The 15,194-nt window shown below is 40.2% G+C and overlaps 1 protein-coding gene across 2 annotated transcripts in view; it reads left to right on the top strand.

Annotated features, from left to right (window-relative positions):
* Nucleotides 1-15,172, top strand: part of LOC103380372 (USP6 N-terminal-like protein) — a 17,813-nt gene extending 2,641 nt beyond the window's left edge. For both annotated transcript variants that reach the window (XM_017032944.2, XM_008312310.3), the window contains exons 2-14: nucleotides 6,446-6,519; nucleotides 6,594-6,679; nucleotides 6,783-6,822; nucleotides 7,873-7,953; nucleotides 8,252-8,359; nucleotides 8,456-8,565; nucleotides 9,920-9,968; nucleotides 11,290-11,410; nucleotides 11,518-11,612; nucleotides 11,787-11,852; nucleotides 11,946-12,045; nucleotides 12,264-12,416; nucleotides 12,514-15,172. In XM_017032944.2, coding sequence (XP_016888433.1) covers nucleotides 6,454-6,519; nucleotides 6,594-6,679; nucleotides 6,783-6,822; nucleotides 7,873-7,953; nucleotides 8,252-8,359; nucleotides 8,456-8,565; nucleotides 9,920-9,968; nucleotides 11,290-11,410; nucleotides 11,518-11,612; nucleotides 11,787-11,852; nucleotides 11,946-12,045; nucleotides 12,264-12,416; nucleotides 12,514-13,808 — 2,370 coding nt within the window. In that variant the 5' untranslated portion in view covers nucleotides 6,446-6,453 and the 3' untranslated portion in view covers nucleotides 13,809-15,172. The remainder of the gene's footprint in view (nucleotides 1-6,445; nucleotides 6,520-6,593; nucleotides 6,680-6,782; nucleotides 6,823-7,872; nucleotides 7,954-8,251; nucleotides 8,360-8,455; nucleotides 8,566-9,919; nucleotides 9,969-11,289; nucleotides 11,411-11,517; nucleotides 11,613-11,786; nucleotides 11,853-11,945; nucleotides 12,046-12,263; nucleotides 12,417-12,513) is intronic.
* The last annotated feature ends 22 nt before the right edge of the window (nucleotides 15,173-15,194 follow it).

Raw genomic sequence — 15,194 nt, 5'->3', positions numbered from 1 at the left:
TCATAGATGTGTTTTCTGCTAATGGCGACTCCATTTCCCCCCACAGTGTTAATACATGCATGTCATTAGCTGATTAATGCCATTGTTTATGAGGACATGTAAAGGGAGTGGACGAAGACAAATACAATATTTCTGACAAACGAGTCAGCAGGAGTTTCTGTGCTACGGTGAAAATAAATGTAGCCATACTCTTTCCTGCGCTGTTTGACTGTGCATGTGTGTATTATGAGACTGGTTTAAGAAGGGACCCCCATGGCGTAGTAGTAACTGATGAGTATGAGGGTGCGAGTACTGTACCTTTTATTTACATGTGGTTTGTGTGTAATTTAGGTCATTTATATATATATATATATATATAGATATATATATATATATACGTATTTATATATGTAATATTATATTTTCAACAAACATAGATGCAATATAATTTTCAGGAGTGTCCTCCTGTTTCACAGTGTGAATAGTTGTTTTCATTACCTTTGTTTTTTTTATTTTTCTGTGCAGAGGTGTTAGATCACCATGGTTTTACTATTGACTCTAAGGTAAGGGGGTGGCCTACAGTAACGTTCTCAACTGTAGTAAATAGATCCACAGTTCAGGTTTACCCTCACTCCTACTCCATACTGCAATGGGGAGAACTTCGGGGGTAGAACCTGTGCCATGTTACCACTGTGATGCCCTGTGATGAAGGAAAGACCAGGTAGAAAGTGTTTTGTTTTTTTGTTTTTTTCATTTTCAGAAAAGAAAATATTAATTGAGGTTAAATGTGCTTAAAAATGAAAATGCTGCAACATCATAGCTGTCACACGTGCAATCTTATCTTATCTATAAATTACCTAAATTATTCCCCCTCCAGTGTCATTAAATTTAGGTCACATTTCTGATTAGATGGGAGAATGCCACTCAGGCAGAGAAGTGCATTACTGCTGGGAATATCAGCATGCCAGCTCCTGGAGTGACCTAAATAGTTGCTTGTCCTTTGGGATTTGTGTAAAGGCTAAACTGGGCTATCTTGGAATTCCCCCTTCTGTCATTGTGTTTAGTCTTCGCCTCTTTTATTCTGATGCCTCTTTAAATTGGACTCTGCTTCAAAGATAAAACCTGAAAACTAGAACAGTTGTCTAAGGACTTGAACATTTTTTAAGTTGTTTTTCAGTAGTTTTGTTGTACTATTTTGTTAGAGGATAAGACGATTAAACCAAATAACAGTTAGAGAAAGGGTGATTATAAAACTCTTTGGTACCTGTTTATGATACTGTTGTGATACTATAACAAAAGATCACATTATACTATTGATTAAGGATGTAGTATTACAGGTGATTACCGTAATCTACCTAAAATCTATTGCGATCACTAATTACGATCATAGAATTGCTCAGTCCAATTATGAACTAACAATGAACATTGAACTGTAACTGTCTTTCCTGAGAAATTCTGTGTCCTACACAAGATCAATATGCTGTTTCATTCACACTGATAATTTTTAATTCTACAAAATGTTGTTTATTTACCATTAGATTTGAATATACTTGGTATAAACAATTGCATTGGAAAATTGGATTTAATAATAATTTTATAGTAATTTTGTAATATTAACCTTTGTCTTCAAAATTGTCAACGAATCATAAAGGTACCCAGTGATTCCCACTGCTAGCTGTACCAGCATTAACAAAGAATGAAACAGGACTAAAAGCCTCTGAGCAAAACACTGTTCTGATCCTGGTGTCCAGTCCTACTGCTTTGAATAATTCACCAGTGGGACACACTGTCTCTGTGTCACTGCTATTTTCTGTGCATAAACATTACCATCATATTAAAACAAGAGAAAAAGAATTAGAGTTTCATTAAACAGAAAGATGAAATTTCCTATAAACACGATCGAGTGGCTTGCTTCTCAATGTTCCTTTTTTTATTGGTCTAGTTCAGTATCCGTCCTCTCTGTTCCAAAGTGATCTCTCCGGTTTGTATGCCCAGTCATGAGGAGAGTTGGCTGTAGTAGTAAAACAATGCGGTGATGCAAGTTTATCGTCACTCTAAATAACTCCTTACAGGAACCGCTGTCTTTAGACTCGAACAATTGACTATTGTGCTGGCACCTGCAAAACATGTGCTCAGTAGCATGGCTTGATATTTGTTACGTCTACAAAGGAAAATGCCGTTGGTGCGTTGGCTCTATTTATATACAGAGGCATAGTAGATGGTAAGAACCGGTCTTACCATCTATTACCATTGTTATTAATTAAAGGGAGTAGTTCTATGTCTGTTTTTTTGATGGGTTAGATCAAGAGTTAATTTACTGGTAAATACACATGGCACACCAGAAAACTCTAAGATCTAAGTTGAAAGTTATCCTAACAGGCAAACACAAAGACACAGGAATTACATACCAGACCTAAATGACATTACGCCTGACATGGACTCCATCTGGATTCCATATCTTCCTTTACACTGTGGACCATCTTGGAGCAGCCTGCACTGATTTCCTGTGGAGTGATATCAAGTCTTCTAACATAAGGTCTTCAACTAGTGTTTCATTATAAACTGTGCTTTTTGCCCAACTTTAATTCTGTGAGATTCTATTCATTTTACTTTAGCATTAGCACTGAAGCCTTCTGTTAATTCGACTTTGGTTAATTCATGTTCTCTACAGTCTCTATGAACATGCAGAGCTAGACTCATGACAGAAGTTTAAAGTCAGTTCCACTTTTGAAAAAAAAAGAAAAGAAAACATTGTACATAACTTCCTCATAACTTCATTAAGCCTGGCCTAACCTAGCCATGACTCATGTAGATAGCCTAACCTTAACCTAACCTAACCTAACCTCACCCAACCTAGTCTGGCCCAAACAGTTAGATTCCAGTTGATAAATGCACTTTGACATGTTTATTTTTCTTTAATAAACAATGTCTTAGTCACGATGTTTTAATCCTCTTGTTAATCCTTCTTTAAACTGCTTTCCACATGCAATTTGCTTGCGACACAGTAGCAAATTAATCGTGAATGAAGTCATTTAAAGCACTTGTTCATCAGTGGAGTGTTAACAAAAGCATGTAAACAAGGCTACATCATGACTGGGAAACACTTGTTATAGTGGGGTTTGACTGAAATGGGAGGATACAGTATAGCATACCTCACTACAACCTTAATCACAAGATGTTTTGTAGTTTGTCCCCTGAAGGCTTATGGTCTAATGTGACAGCCTCTGTAGCAAACTCCTCATCATTCGGCAGTAATAAAACCTAAATTAAAATTTTTAAAAATCAAATATTTTTATATTCACACAAACCAGAGTGTTAATTAACAATACATTCGTATACAGTAGATATTTAACTGTTACATTACAGTAATCTCAGTTTGAATGGAAATCTGAGTATTTTTTCACCCACTTTATCAAAGGTTGTTCCCAAATAACTTCTTCTTGTTTTCATAAATGGTCAACATATACAGATACTTCTTTTACAAATACCTCTATATCCAGCTCAAATCGCTACATGTATTTCAGAATACATGTATGCGATTGCAGCCTTTTCTGAGTTATGCATTTAACACTTTACACTATATTACTCACGTTATATGATCACAATTTGTAGAACTAGTTCCTTTTCGCCCCCTCTCCTTTTCTCACACATTTCCTCCTACAGTGTACTCCTCCATGTGTGATGGTTCTTTTTCTTTTTTTGCATAATTCAGTTACTTTTCAACTAAGTCAGATGCCTACCTTCCTTCCTTTCACCACTTGAAGAGGGCCATTCTCAGTGGGATTTTTTTAAACCAATCTGTGGTTTGACAATGTGTTTGACACTGTGCTCTTTGTGTTAGTGTCAGTGAGTCACAGGTGAAATGCTAGCACTGATAATGTGAATTTACCACAGTGAGGCATCACTCATACTTGCTGACTATTAAATGTTACTGTATGTCTGGATGTTGTAAGGCCAGAGTCATTAAATTGTTGTTTTTGTTTTTTTGTTTTTTTTGTATCATGACTACAATAAGCATTAGTTGCCATGCTTATTGTTCTCATTGAACCTGTTGTTTAAATGGTTGGAGGTCAGTGGTTTCCTTTTCTTACAATACTAACAGCAGTGGGGAAACACAACACAGGAAGTGAGCAGCTAGAAGCTCAGCTGAAGAACAACCGTCTGTGGACAGCAAGTGTCGAAAGAAAACAAAATAAATCATGGGTTAATAATTCACAGTTTTGAGTAGTTTATAGTAATGGGAAAACAACACAGTGTGGACAAGTGTGGACAGAAGTGTTGCACTACAAATTTAAACACAGGCTCAATGAAATCTACAGCACACGTCTACTCTACATAGTTCAGTACATGACAGTGTTGGTGGTCATATAATGAAACAACATTGTCGTGCTTCTTGGTTATGGAGGTGAAAGCTCTGTATCTTACTCAGCTGTTACTACAGTGCTGACGCCTCAAAGAGTTAAAATACCCAGACCTGTCCTGGGGAAAAAATGAAAAAGCACACAACAGTCTACTCCCACTTTCTCTACGGTCTCAGCTGACCACCTGTTAGACGGGGGGGCTCAGCGGTTCTTTCATGAAAGCTGTTTGCTCATGCGAAACTAAACAATTCAGTCATCTGTCACCTGACGACGTGGAAAAAACAAGCCTCAAAACACGCCTTTGACTCAAAATGCGTTGGAGCTCCTATTATTAATTTTTTGTCTGATTACATCAGTGAATTTTACCTTTTATCTCAGGACAAGTGAATTGATATTTCATCCCACCCCAGTGCGTACACACACGTCAGTTGCTGTGGAAGTTGCAAAGAATGTGACACATGCCTGTAGCCACCACCTGAGACCTCAGCTGTCTGCACATGCTGCCAGGCTCGACTGGACGTAGTTCGCAGGGTGAGGCATATGTTGCAGTAAGGTCGTGAAAGGGATTTTTTTTTGTTTTATCACGTTTTTAAATCTCAGGTAATTTCACCTACAAATATATCAATTCATTTATTGATTATTTTCTACTTCTACTGATTCTATCACTCTAGCAATACCTTGATTTACATTTCACGACAATTTGGTTTTTCTCCAAACATCAGTGAGGTGCTGATCTGGCATGAACAGCGTGGCCTGTTGTCTCCTGGGTGTTTATTCAGCCTTGACAACTGCTGAACAGCCGAGCTGGCACAGCTCATCAGCACATGGCTGTACGGCTACAGGCGGATTTAAAGGGTCAGACTTGTTTAAGGGGGAGGTTGTACCACGCAGTGATGCACACTTCCACAATGGTGACTAATTATTGGAGACTAAGTTAAAGGGGTAAAACTGATATCTGATCATTGCAACTCTGTTTTGGCAAACTGTGAAATATACAGCTTTTAGTAGTAGATTGATAGAACTTATTAATTCATCCCTTAAGAGTCTATTTTTCGGGCAGTATTTTGTGGGAACAAAAAGTGTAAATCTCATAATGATCCAAAAGCAAATTTTAGTCATTAACTCTTGAATCTCTGCATTTATTAATGGCTGCTGTGACTGCTTTAAAGTACAGCACTTGAAATATTGGACAGCCTGTGACCTGTTGTGTTAAGTGTTTACCAAAATGTACCTGCTGGGATAATAAGGTGACCTTAAATAAAAGGTGGAAATGGCTGCATTATGTGATATGTGAACATAAATCAGAATTTAAAAAAAAACATTCTTCATATGCAATTTGTTAGCACTCCAGAGCATATAGATCACATTAATTCAATAATGTGTGCGTACACATTGATTTAAATGATTATTTGTTTGAATACGTAGATAAGGTACTGTACGTAATTGTAAGTTACTTCTCTTATAGCTCCATGATAGTAGTCCACGACTGTGTCAGCTGAAGGTACTACTTACTGTGTAAACTTGGCTCAATAGCATGACGACTGTGTCAGCTGAAGGTACTACTTTATTAACAGGAAACTACAATGGCCTTGTGGTTGTCACTCCCTGTTCACTTCGAGAACCTGCAGCATGCAATAACAGTTATTTCAAAAGAAAACCCGAGGTGCAGTATCCTGTGTCCCAACACAGTGTCACACACTCTATTTGCTGGGTTTTTTTTTTTTTTTTTGGATATTATCAGTAAAATGATGTCATTAATTCCTATAAAGTTGAGTTTTATACCCATTTAGTTCAAGCGTCACTCACAAATTTGCTACAGTCTATTCTCAACACAGAAACAAAGTGTTTCTTGTTTCCCACTGGTGTGTTTTCAATACATTGACTGTTGCCAGGCAACCTGCTACAAACAGGTTGGTGGATGAAATGCATATAGCTGTATGGTAACAGTATTGTTCAATTCTTACAGTACATGGTCACTGCTACACACTACAGAGTTATATACACTGGTAGTATTTTAGGTCAACAACTGTTGAATATAAACAGCTTGTTTTGGTTTTGTCATTTCTGCTGGTCTTTGTTTTAATCAGCTTTTTTTTCTTTTTTAGATTTTGACATGAAGAAGGACATAGACACATTGATATCAGAGGAACGTAATGAGATCATCTCTAAATATGACAAGGTCAGAATGGGAATTTTTTGCCAAACAGTTTGCGTGCATTCAATATTCTCAATGGGTGTTTTGATTTTTTTCAGGGGAGGCAGGAGGGCGTCAAAATTGACCCATGGGAGGACGCTGACTACAGCATCTGTAAGGTCATCGACCGCTTTGGCTTCCTGCAGTAAGTTATCGTAGTGAAGCGCTGACACCTTCCTTGCAGTGTTTCAAATTCTTAAGAGTCTTTTCTAATGTGTGATACGCCAATATTTCTATTTTTACACCAGTGAAGAAGAACTACCGACACCCAGCGCTTTAGAAGAGAAGGTGGGAATTTTTACTGTGATTTTAACACATTGGATGATGTTGTTGTTGATTTCCCGAACCACTTATTATACAGTTCCCAATTTTTAAAATTGATTTAATAATATTAGTTTATAGTATTAAATCCGTAATACAACTAAAAATGTGTATTTAGTCAAATGTGTTTGGGTAAAAATGTCCTCCAAGTCCATTTAGGATCCAATTTAGCTCTACAGAGGCTAACGCTAGTGAAGTACATGTACAAATACATGTACCTTTAACAGTGGTGGCTAAAGATGAATAACAAATACATTAACAGCAGTATGAATGTTAAGAGAAAGACACAGAAGGAATCTCTGTAGATTAACAAATCCAATGTGACCAGTGTCCTTTCAACACTTGAAACAATGGGTGGATGATTTGAACGAGTGCCAGCTTCAAATACTCTGATTCCTCATAATTAACTCTGGAAGAGAAGGCAAAAACGTAGAAAAAAGCTGTCAGAACAGCTTGAAATCACACCTCTTACAGCACACACACATTTGTAACAGATGTAAAGATGGGTTTCTGAGTAATATACACTATTTTGGGCTCCTCAAGAATAACACGGCAATTTAACTGGTAATCCATCAATCGGTTTGGTATACATGAGAATCTATCTCTCTCTCTGTCTCTCACACACACACACACACATTCTCATGATGCAGTTTCTCATGTAGTAGACGCAGAAACTCACGCAGTTTCTGATGTAATGTCAGTTGGTCCCACAACAATTTAAATATTGATGATATTGATTGATCGTTATCTGATCTCTTGAATTAGAATTAGTCATTGATCAGAACATTGACTTTCTTTTAACCCAGCTCCAGTGATGTGTTTGTCTCCTTACATTAAGACTCTTGTGTATGCTATGCTAAATTATGGATTAAACAAACGTGGCTGAAGTAGGCATTCAGCTCAACCCTATTTCTTTGTATTTTTCATTTTCTGCAACATGTTCTAAGGCGGTCAATGTATTAGTGAAGTGAAACATGATTAGACTCTAATTAACCAACGTTTAAATCTGTTTCACAGCAAAAGCAGCAGGGCCTTGAGCGAGTGCAGAAGTGGCTGAAGATGGTGAAGAACTGGAACAAGTACAAGAACAGCGACAAGGTGTTGATTTCAGTAACTGTAGACAACAAACCACAACAAAACATACTCATATACAGCAGTGTCCCCAGATAAGTTTGTGATGTTTTCTTTCCACTGCTATTAATAATACTCTTCTTCTTCCTCTTTTAACTTAGCCAGTTTCCTGGAGTTTAAAAAAATGAGTACTGACAAAACTGAGACCTAGTCGTTCAGTTTGATTGGCTGCAGCAGAGAAGCAGCTCTGTGTCTCTGTCCACTGGTTGTTATGCTGAAGGTTCAGAATGTCCATGTTCATGTCAGTTGTGTGTGTGTGTTTCAGTTGGTGAAGCGCGTTTATAAAGGGATCCCTCTGCAGCTCAGAGGCCAGGCCTGGGCCCTGCTTCTGGACATAGAGAAAGTCAAAGGGGAAAACCAGGGTAAATATGAGGTAAGGATATAAGGGTTCAGACGACGTCTAACACTACCGCTTAGATTCAGTTTTTTGTTTTTGTGACACATTTGTTGATGTTTCTTGGCCCGGCAGAAAATGAAGCAACAAGCTCGAAGCTGCTCAACAGAGATCAGACAGATTGACTTGGACGTGAACAGAACCTTCAGGAACCATGTCATGTTCATGTACCGCTTCGGAGTCAAGTGAGTTTGCAGCTTCACTCTGAAGAATGCCTTAACTGCACATTTAAATGTTTCCTGTAGGAAAAGGAAAGCAGTTTCACTGTTTCCTCTATGAAGTTTAAAATATTTTTGTCACTGCACCTTTTAAACCTGTGTGGTCGAGCGCCGCCCTCTGACCAATCCTGAGCCACACATCATGTGTCATGTGATTTTCTGTGACCTCTTTAATAACAAGTATCTCAGAGTTGGAGATACTTGTTTTGTTTCGTGTGTCACCTTACAGGTTCAGGTCTACCGTGACTGTGGATCCTGCAGGGTGTGACCCCTGCCCTCCCTCCCCCCTTTCGTCACACAAACGCGCACACACAGCTAAAGCGGTTGTTTCCTCTCCTCAGTGTTTTATTAGCCTTCCTGTCAGAGCTCTGAGCCCCACAGGAAATGACATTCATACAAAAATGTGCATCGACATGAAAAGTGCATGAACTGAAAACCACTGTCCACTCCAGAGCCGCACTACACACAACACTTTGAAAAAGAAAAAGAAATCAACATTCGACATAATAAAAAAAACATTTTTGCTTAGTAATTTGTGTTAAAATGCTAAATGCTGGATGAAGTTTCTAAACGTAAGCAGACCAAAACACAACCATCCTTCCTCACTGCCCACTCCTTCCTTCCAAGTCAGATTGGTCTCACTCACACTCAGACTCGCTATTTAAAGCTTCCCTGCTGTCTCTAAACCCTAACCTACAGACTCTTTTTTTTTCTCTCCTCTTTTGTACATGGGATTATGGTGGTGTCCCACCGTGTTCACAAATTTACAACTATTGCCTCACAGTGGCACAATTAAACAATATATTATTGAAACCAATTTGCACTACTACGCCTTCCTTGCAACAGGGGTCCACAACCCCCACTTTGGGAACCACTGATTTTAATTATGTGTTGCTGGTAGAGGGTGAGCGGCCAAAAAGTTTGGGAACTGCTGCTGTTTATTAATATGTTCTGTGTTTGAGCCTATGTATACTGTACTCCGGTAGTAGTACAATATGATGGTATTGGTGTATAATTATGAATGTAAACAGATTAGAACGTGGATGAATCAATTACAGTTGGTTAAGGCACAGAAGGTGCTACAGCGAGGCTGGAGGACGTAGACCGCCTGCAACTGTGAACACTTATTGATCCTAAAGGAGGAAGAAGAAGAAGAATGTCAAATGCCTTTAGTCATATCCCCATGAGGGTTGTGACTAATGACCTCAGCTATGACCTCAGCCACACTTCTCTATACTGTACATGTGTTAACCTGTTGTTAAAGGCCACGTTGCTCTTAATGACTGTTTGACTGATTTTCTTTCCACTGTTCTGTTTTCAGGCAGCAGGAGCTGTTTCACATACTAGCAGCCTACTCTGTCTACAACACAGTAAGTGTTCACATCTGCGTGTGCCTGTTACATAATGTGGTGTTACAATGGCACCACTGTTACAACAGTCACCGTTCAGTGTGTTTTCTACAGTGCTGCGGTGAATGATTTAAACACTTATAACTCATCTGTTTCTGTTCTTGTTTAGAGCCGTGAGTGAGATCTTTTATTCATGAGCGTGGCTCAACATGAGCACACAGCAGTTTAACAGTCAGACTGACAGTAAACCCACAACCATACACAGGACTGAGGCGTTTTCAGACCAAGTCCCTCCTTCTGTGTCATATTGAATATGGGTTTTTTTTCTAGTGAAGCCAGTTCAGTTTGGTTCCATCTGTGTACTTTGAATACCTCTTGAAGTTATTAATCATACTTGTGGGTCATTTGTTTGCTCATCACAACATGTGTGCGAAACACTGAACCTTTGTGTTGCTCAGGGCCAGAGTAACGTACGTATGTTTAAAAACAGACCAGTGTGTTTTTTCTGTTTTGAGCCTGTAGTCAGTTCCTGTGTGGTAAAGGTGTTTCAGCCAGAGGAAATGGAATTTTGCCGTTCCTGTTTTTCCTTTTCCCTCATTTTTATACACTGCTCAGCAGAAACTGGGTCAGTAGTAGAAGGCTGGGGAGAAAAGATGAGGCAGAAAAGTGTGATGGACGATGGACACCCCTGGTCTAAAAACCTTTTAGACCAGGGGTGTCAAAGCCCCGGGAGGGGGGCTACTCCTGGCCCACTAATCCCCCAACATCTGGCCCACAACCAGATGTCAGTAATAATTACATTTTGCCAAATCTTTTGCCAAAATTTTGACATCAAACAAAGACGCTAATCTCCAGCAGCAGCAGAGGCCCACAGGTCATTTGAGATTGAGACGCCTGTTTTAGATTATGTCATAGGAGAGGAGATATTCAAGTACTTCGATGAAAAAGTACCCACATTAGTAGTGCAGTAAATCGGTGTCTGTTTTTTTTTTTTTTTGCATCTGTGCATGTCAAAGAAAATGTCTCCGTCTTAAATTATTGACTGGTGGTACAGTGAAGACACGACACTGTTGAGACAGTGGGCGTGGACTAACAGTAAATATTTAACAAGCTTCAGTAAAAGTGTTTATAATATGTACTGCAGCTGCTTGTCGGGAGTAATACCACACGTATTTACAGTCTGCCATCACATCCACAACCACATCAGACATTCAGGTGCTGTAGAAGCTCCAGTGTGTGTGTGTGTGTGTGTGTGTGTGTGTGTCTGCACTGGATTGATAATAATGAATAATCCCAGCCATTCTGTTGAAGTGAACCTGGCTCTTCTCCTGTGTTCCCTCAGGAGGTGAGCTACTGCCAGGGCATGAGTCAGATCGCTGCCATCTTACTCATGTACCTGAACGAGGAGGACGCCTTCTGGGCTTTGTCTCAGCTCCTAACAAACAGCAAGCATGCCATGCATGGTGAGACAGAGGGCGAGATGGAGATAACATTTTTTCATCATTAAATTTTTTTTATGTCTGTTTTTTTACCCAATAAGGCATGAGTTTATATTTATTCTCCCTGCTAGGGTTTTTCATCCCGGGATTTCCAAAGTTGCATCGTTTCCAGGCCCACCATGACCTGATCCTCTCAAAAATGCTGCCTAAGCTAAAGAAACACCTGGTGAGTTAGGGAACATTTCTATCTATATTACACACACACACACACACACAGAAAAGGGAAAACACCGGCACATGTGGTTTACAGTGAATGAATTGAGGTTATTTCTCATTGTATGACGTTCTGAGCCTCTTACGATTTATTATCACAAAATTCATATTAATTCCTCCTCTACAGGACAAGGAGCAGATGGCAACAGGGATTTACACCACCAAATGGTTTCTACAGTGCTTCATCGAAAGAGTGAGTATTTTTCTTTTGACCTTGTAAATATTTAGTGGCTGTTTAATGTAGTCCCTGAAATCCCTGATCCAACTGTGTCACTGACGTCAACAGACCCCTTTCACCCTCACCCTGCGTTTATGGGACATTTATTTACTGGAAGGAGAGAAGATGTTAACTGCCATGGCATACACGACTCTGAAGTTACACAAGAGTAAGTACAGTACAAGGGTTCATTATGGTGTCAGTTCATTATGATTACTAACTGCTGCTGTTGACATTCATGAAGCTGTGTTCACATTGCTGCGTATTTACTGGGAACCTAATAATATTCAAGTGCCTATTAATAAGCATTGCCTCAGCATAGGCAAGTCAGGCAATTTCAAATTAATTCCTTCTGCTTCCTTTTGTTTGCACGTTGCGTCCAATCAGAGCGTCTGCAGAAGTTGCAGTTAGAAGACCTGCGGGAGTTCCTTCAGGAGCAGCTGGAGACTTCTTTTTTCCATCCTGATGATGTTGTGGTTGAAGAGTTACAAGTTGCCATCTCTGACCTACGCAGTAAAAAGCTGGACCAAATTCTTCCAGGTGCAGTGGTGGTCTCCTACCATCACCTTTTTTAACCTTTAAAAGCTGCATTGTTGTCATTCTTTGTTGACACATCTTTGTTTTTTTCTCCATTAAGCCAAATCAGATGAACTACCAAAGAAACCTCTGGGTCAGGAGAGACCTGTCCTCCTCCTGCCACTGCCTCTGGAAGTGAACGTTCAGCCCAACAGTCATGAAAAAGAAGAAGAGATCAGACACACAGACAACAACACCCAGCATCAGTCTTCTCATCATACAGAAGTCTGCATCCTCAGGACCAACACTCCTTCATTACCTTCACCAGATCCAGTTGTAGTGCACACACAAAGAACACCATCTCCCATAAGGCCTTTTAGAGCACCCCCCTTACCTCCGAAAGCCAACACACCTCGAGTTACAGTGGAGACCGACAAAGCTGGGAAGGAGTCACTCCCAGAGAGAAGCCAGGCTACGGACAAATTACAAACTAAAGCAGGATGTGGAGACACAGAGACGATGAAGGAACCTGTGGAATGGCCTCCACCGTACGAGATTCCTGATCTGGATATACTCAGTAGGCAGGCAGAGAAGGAGATCATGGACCTTCCAGTTCTGCCACCTCCTCCTCCTTGTTACCCTGAGCAGTTTGAACAGCGAAAGCACCGCAGTGAATCACCTGGCCTGAAGAAGGAGGGCGCTCCAGAGACTCGGTGTCACTCTCCTCACCGCTCAGCTTCACCTTTGATCGCACAAATCAAGCCATTTCCAAAACCACCAGTGGCTGTTGATATTCAGCAGAAAAAGATTTCCTCCTCAAAACTTTCGTCTTGTACTACTTTTTCCTCCTCCTACTCTTCTCCTAGACTGGCTCCTCCAAAGCCGTCCAAGTTCCCAGTCTCACTCTACGTCCCTGCCCCTGCAGGAGACCGGCGACCGTCCAACGTCTCCCAGTACGACAACCTGTCCGAGGCTGATGAGGATGAGCGCTGTGCGGAGAAACTACTGGCTTCCACTCCTGAGGAGACATTCAGCGTTCAGAGCAATAACGGAGACTTTGCCCCTGCTGTGCACCCTCCTTCAGCACCTCCTGTCTTCATCCCTCCGTCTCCTTCTCTGACTCCTTCCTCACTCTACCCTTCCACCAGTTTACCACAGGAACCTGAATATGGAGGTGACACCAGCATGTATTCAGACACACAAAAGGCCGCCTCTCCCAGTTACCATAAGCCTTTCTCCAGGGGTCGCAGGAACCATTCTGCCTTCCCAGCACCCCTCTTGTACACCGGTTCACCCCCGGGTAATTCTCGGCCTCTAGGACAGTCTACAGTGAGGGCACCTTTGGTTCAGCCCAGCCCAGGCTTTTGTAGGATGCCCCCAGGTGGACAGCAGCTGCCTAAATCAGTGACTTTTTAAAGTGTGAAGGTGTTCTTGGCTACAGAGCCAAAGGCCAGTAACAACCAGGTGTGGTTGTCTATGTTTTTTCACCGATATGTACAGTTTTGCGAGGATAGTTTACTTTTTTAAAGTTGTAAAACTAAAAACTTATTTAAAACTTGTCTGTTACTTTCTGCTGTATGACATGGTCTGTCCCTGTAAGTGGGTTGTAACCTTATTTGGATTAACAGTCAGGACAAATTGACAGGTCATCCCTCCTTGTGCACCCATCTATCTAAATGTATCTAAATGCACCTGTATATACCAAGCAGTGAGCAGGCTCACCCGACTTAAATGTACACACATCCCATTTATTTACTTTTACTTGAATCACTATTTCCTCTTAAACAATAACTGCAGGCTATTTTTTTCCAACCACCAGCAGGGCACGCTATGTTTTTTTTATTACTCTTTTGAAAATGTTTGAGTTTTACTTTAAAGAGCACTAACATAACATCTCTTGGCTATATAAATGGATTTGAAAGTGTATTATAACAATTGTAGCCATCACCGGAGGGGGCTGTATTTACTGACAGCGTCACAAAAGTGAAGTTCTCTGTACCTCCTACAAAATATTCGGAGTGAATTTTATATCGTGAGATTAGAGATCAAATAGTTCCAATGTGGAACCGCTCGTGTTTATTCTTTTTGAGTGAAAATTACCTTAAGTAAATGTATTATTATTATTAATGCCAGTGTGACTTAAGCAGCAAACAAAAGCACAAAAATTGACGATTGAATGACCACGGGCCAATCTAATATGGCGGTCAGACTGCGGGCCTGTAATGACATACAGTACACATTTATGAACAATGGCTCCCTCTTGTGGTTGGAAGCACTTACTCGACAGTTGGCAAACCAAATAAATTGAATTCCAGTGGTGAAAACGTTAAAGCTACCTGCCCAATGAATGTACACGTATGAAGATAAGCAAAAGGAAACGTGTCTATGATTTATAACCAAAGTGATGTTTGTGCACAGCCATAAGGGAGCTGTTAAGCAGAAACAGGACAGTGTTTGAGAAGTGGATGAAAAGGCATAATGTTGACTATGAGGTTTGTATTTTTGACTACATTTTGTTGCTTACGGCAGTATTTACTGCTTGAACTACTTTGTTAAGGTGTTGTAGTTCTTCGGTCAGTATTTATTTTTAACATTGAAGATTGTAGTTACTGAAAAAGAAAACAAGTTCAATCTGAACTGTTTAATGGATGATTTGGAGTCTCTCACCGTGTCTCCTTTTTGCCCAGTGATTGATATCGTCCACAGCTGGCCTCAGTCCAAACGTGTACATTTGTACTTGTACATTTCCTTGTTTGAGTTTTATAAAGACGATAATCCCAGTTTTCTGTCGTATTCTGTAGC

Source organism: Cynoglossus semilaevis, chromosome 6 (genome assembly GCF_000523025.1).
Source record: "Cynoglossus semilaevis isolate Cse_v1.0 chromosome 6, Cse_v1.0, whole genome shotgun sequence".
NCBI lineage: Eukaryota > Metazoa > Chordata > Actinopteri > Pleuronectiformes > Cynoglossidae > Cynoglossus > Cynoglossus semilaevis.
Note: the sequence above shows the minus strand (reverse complement) of the source record. Positions and strands in the feature narration are given on the sequence as shown.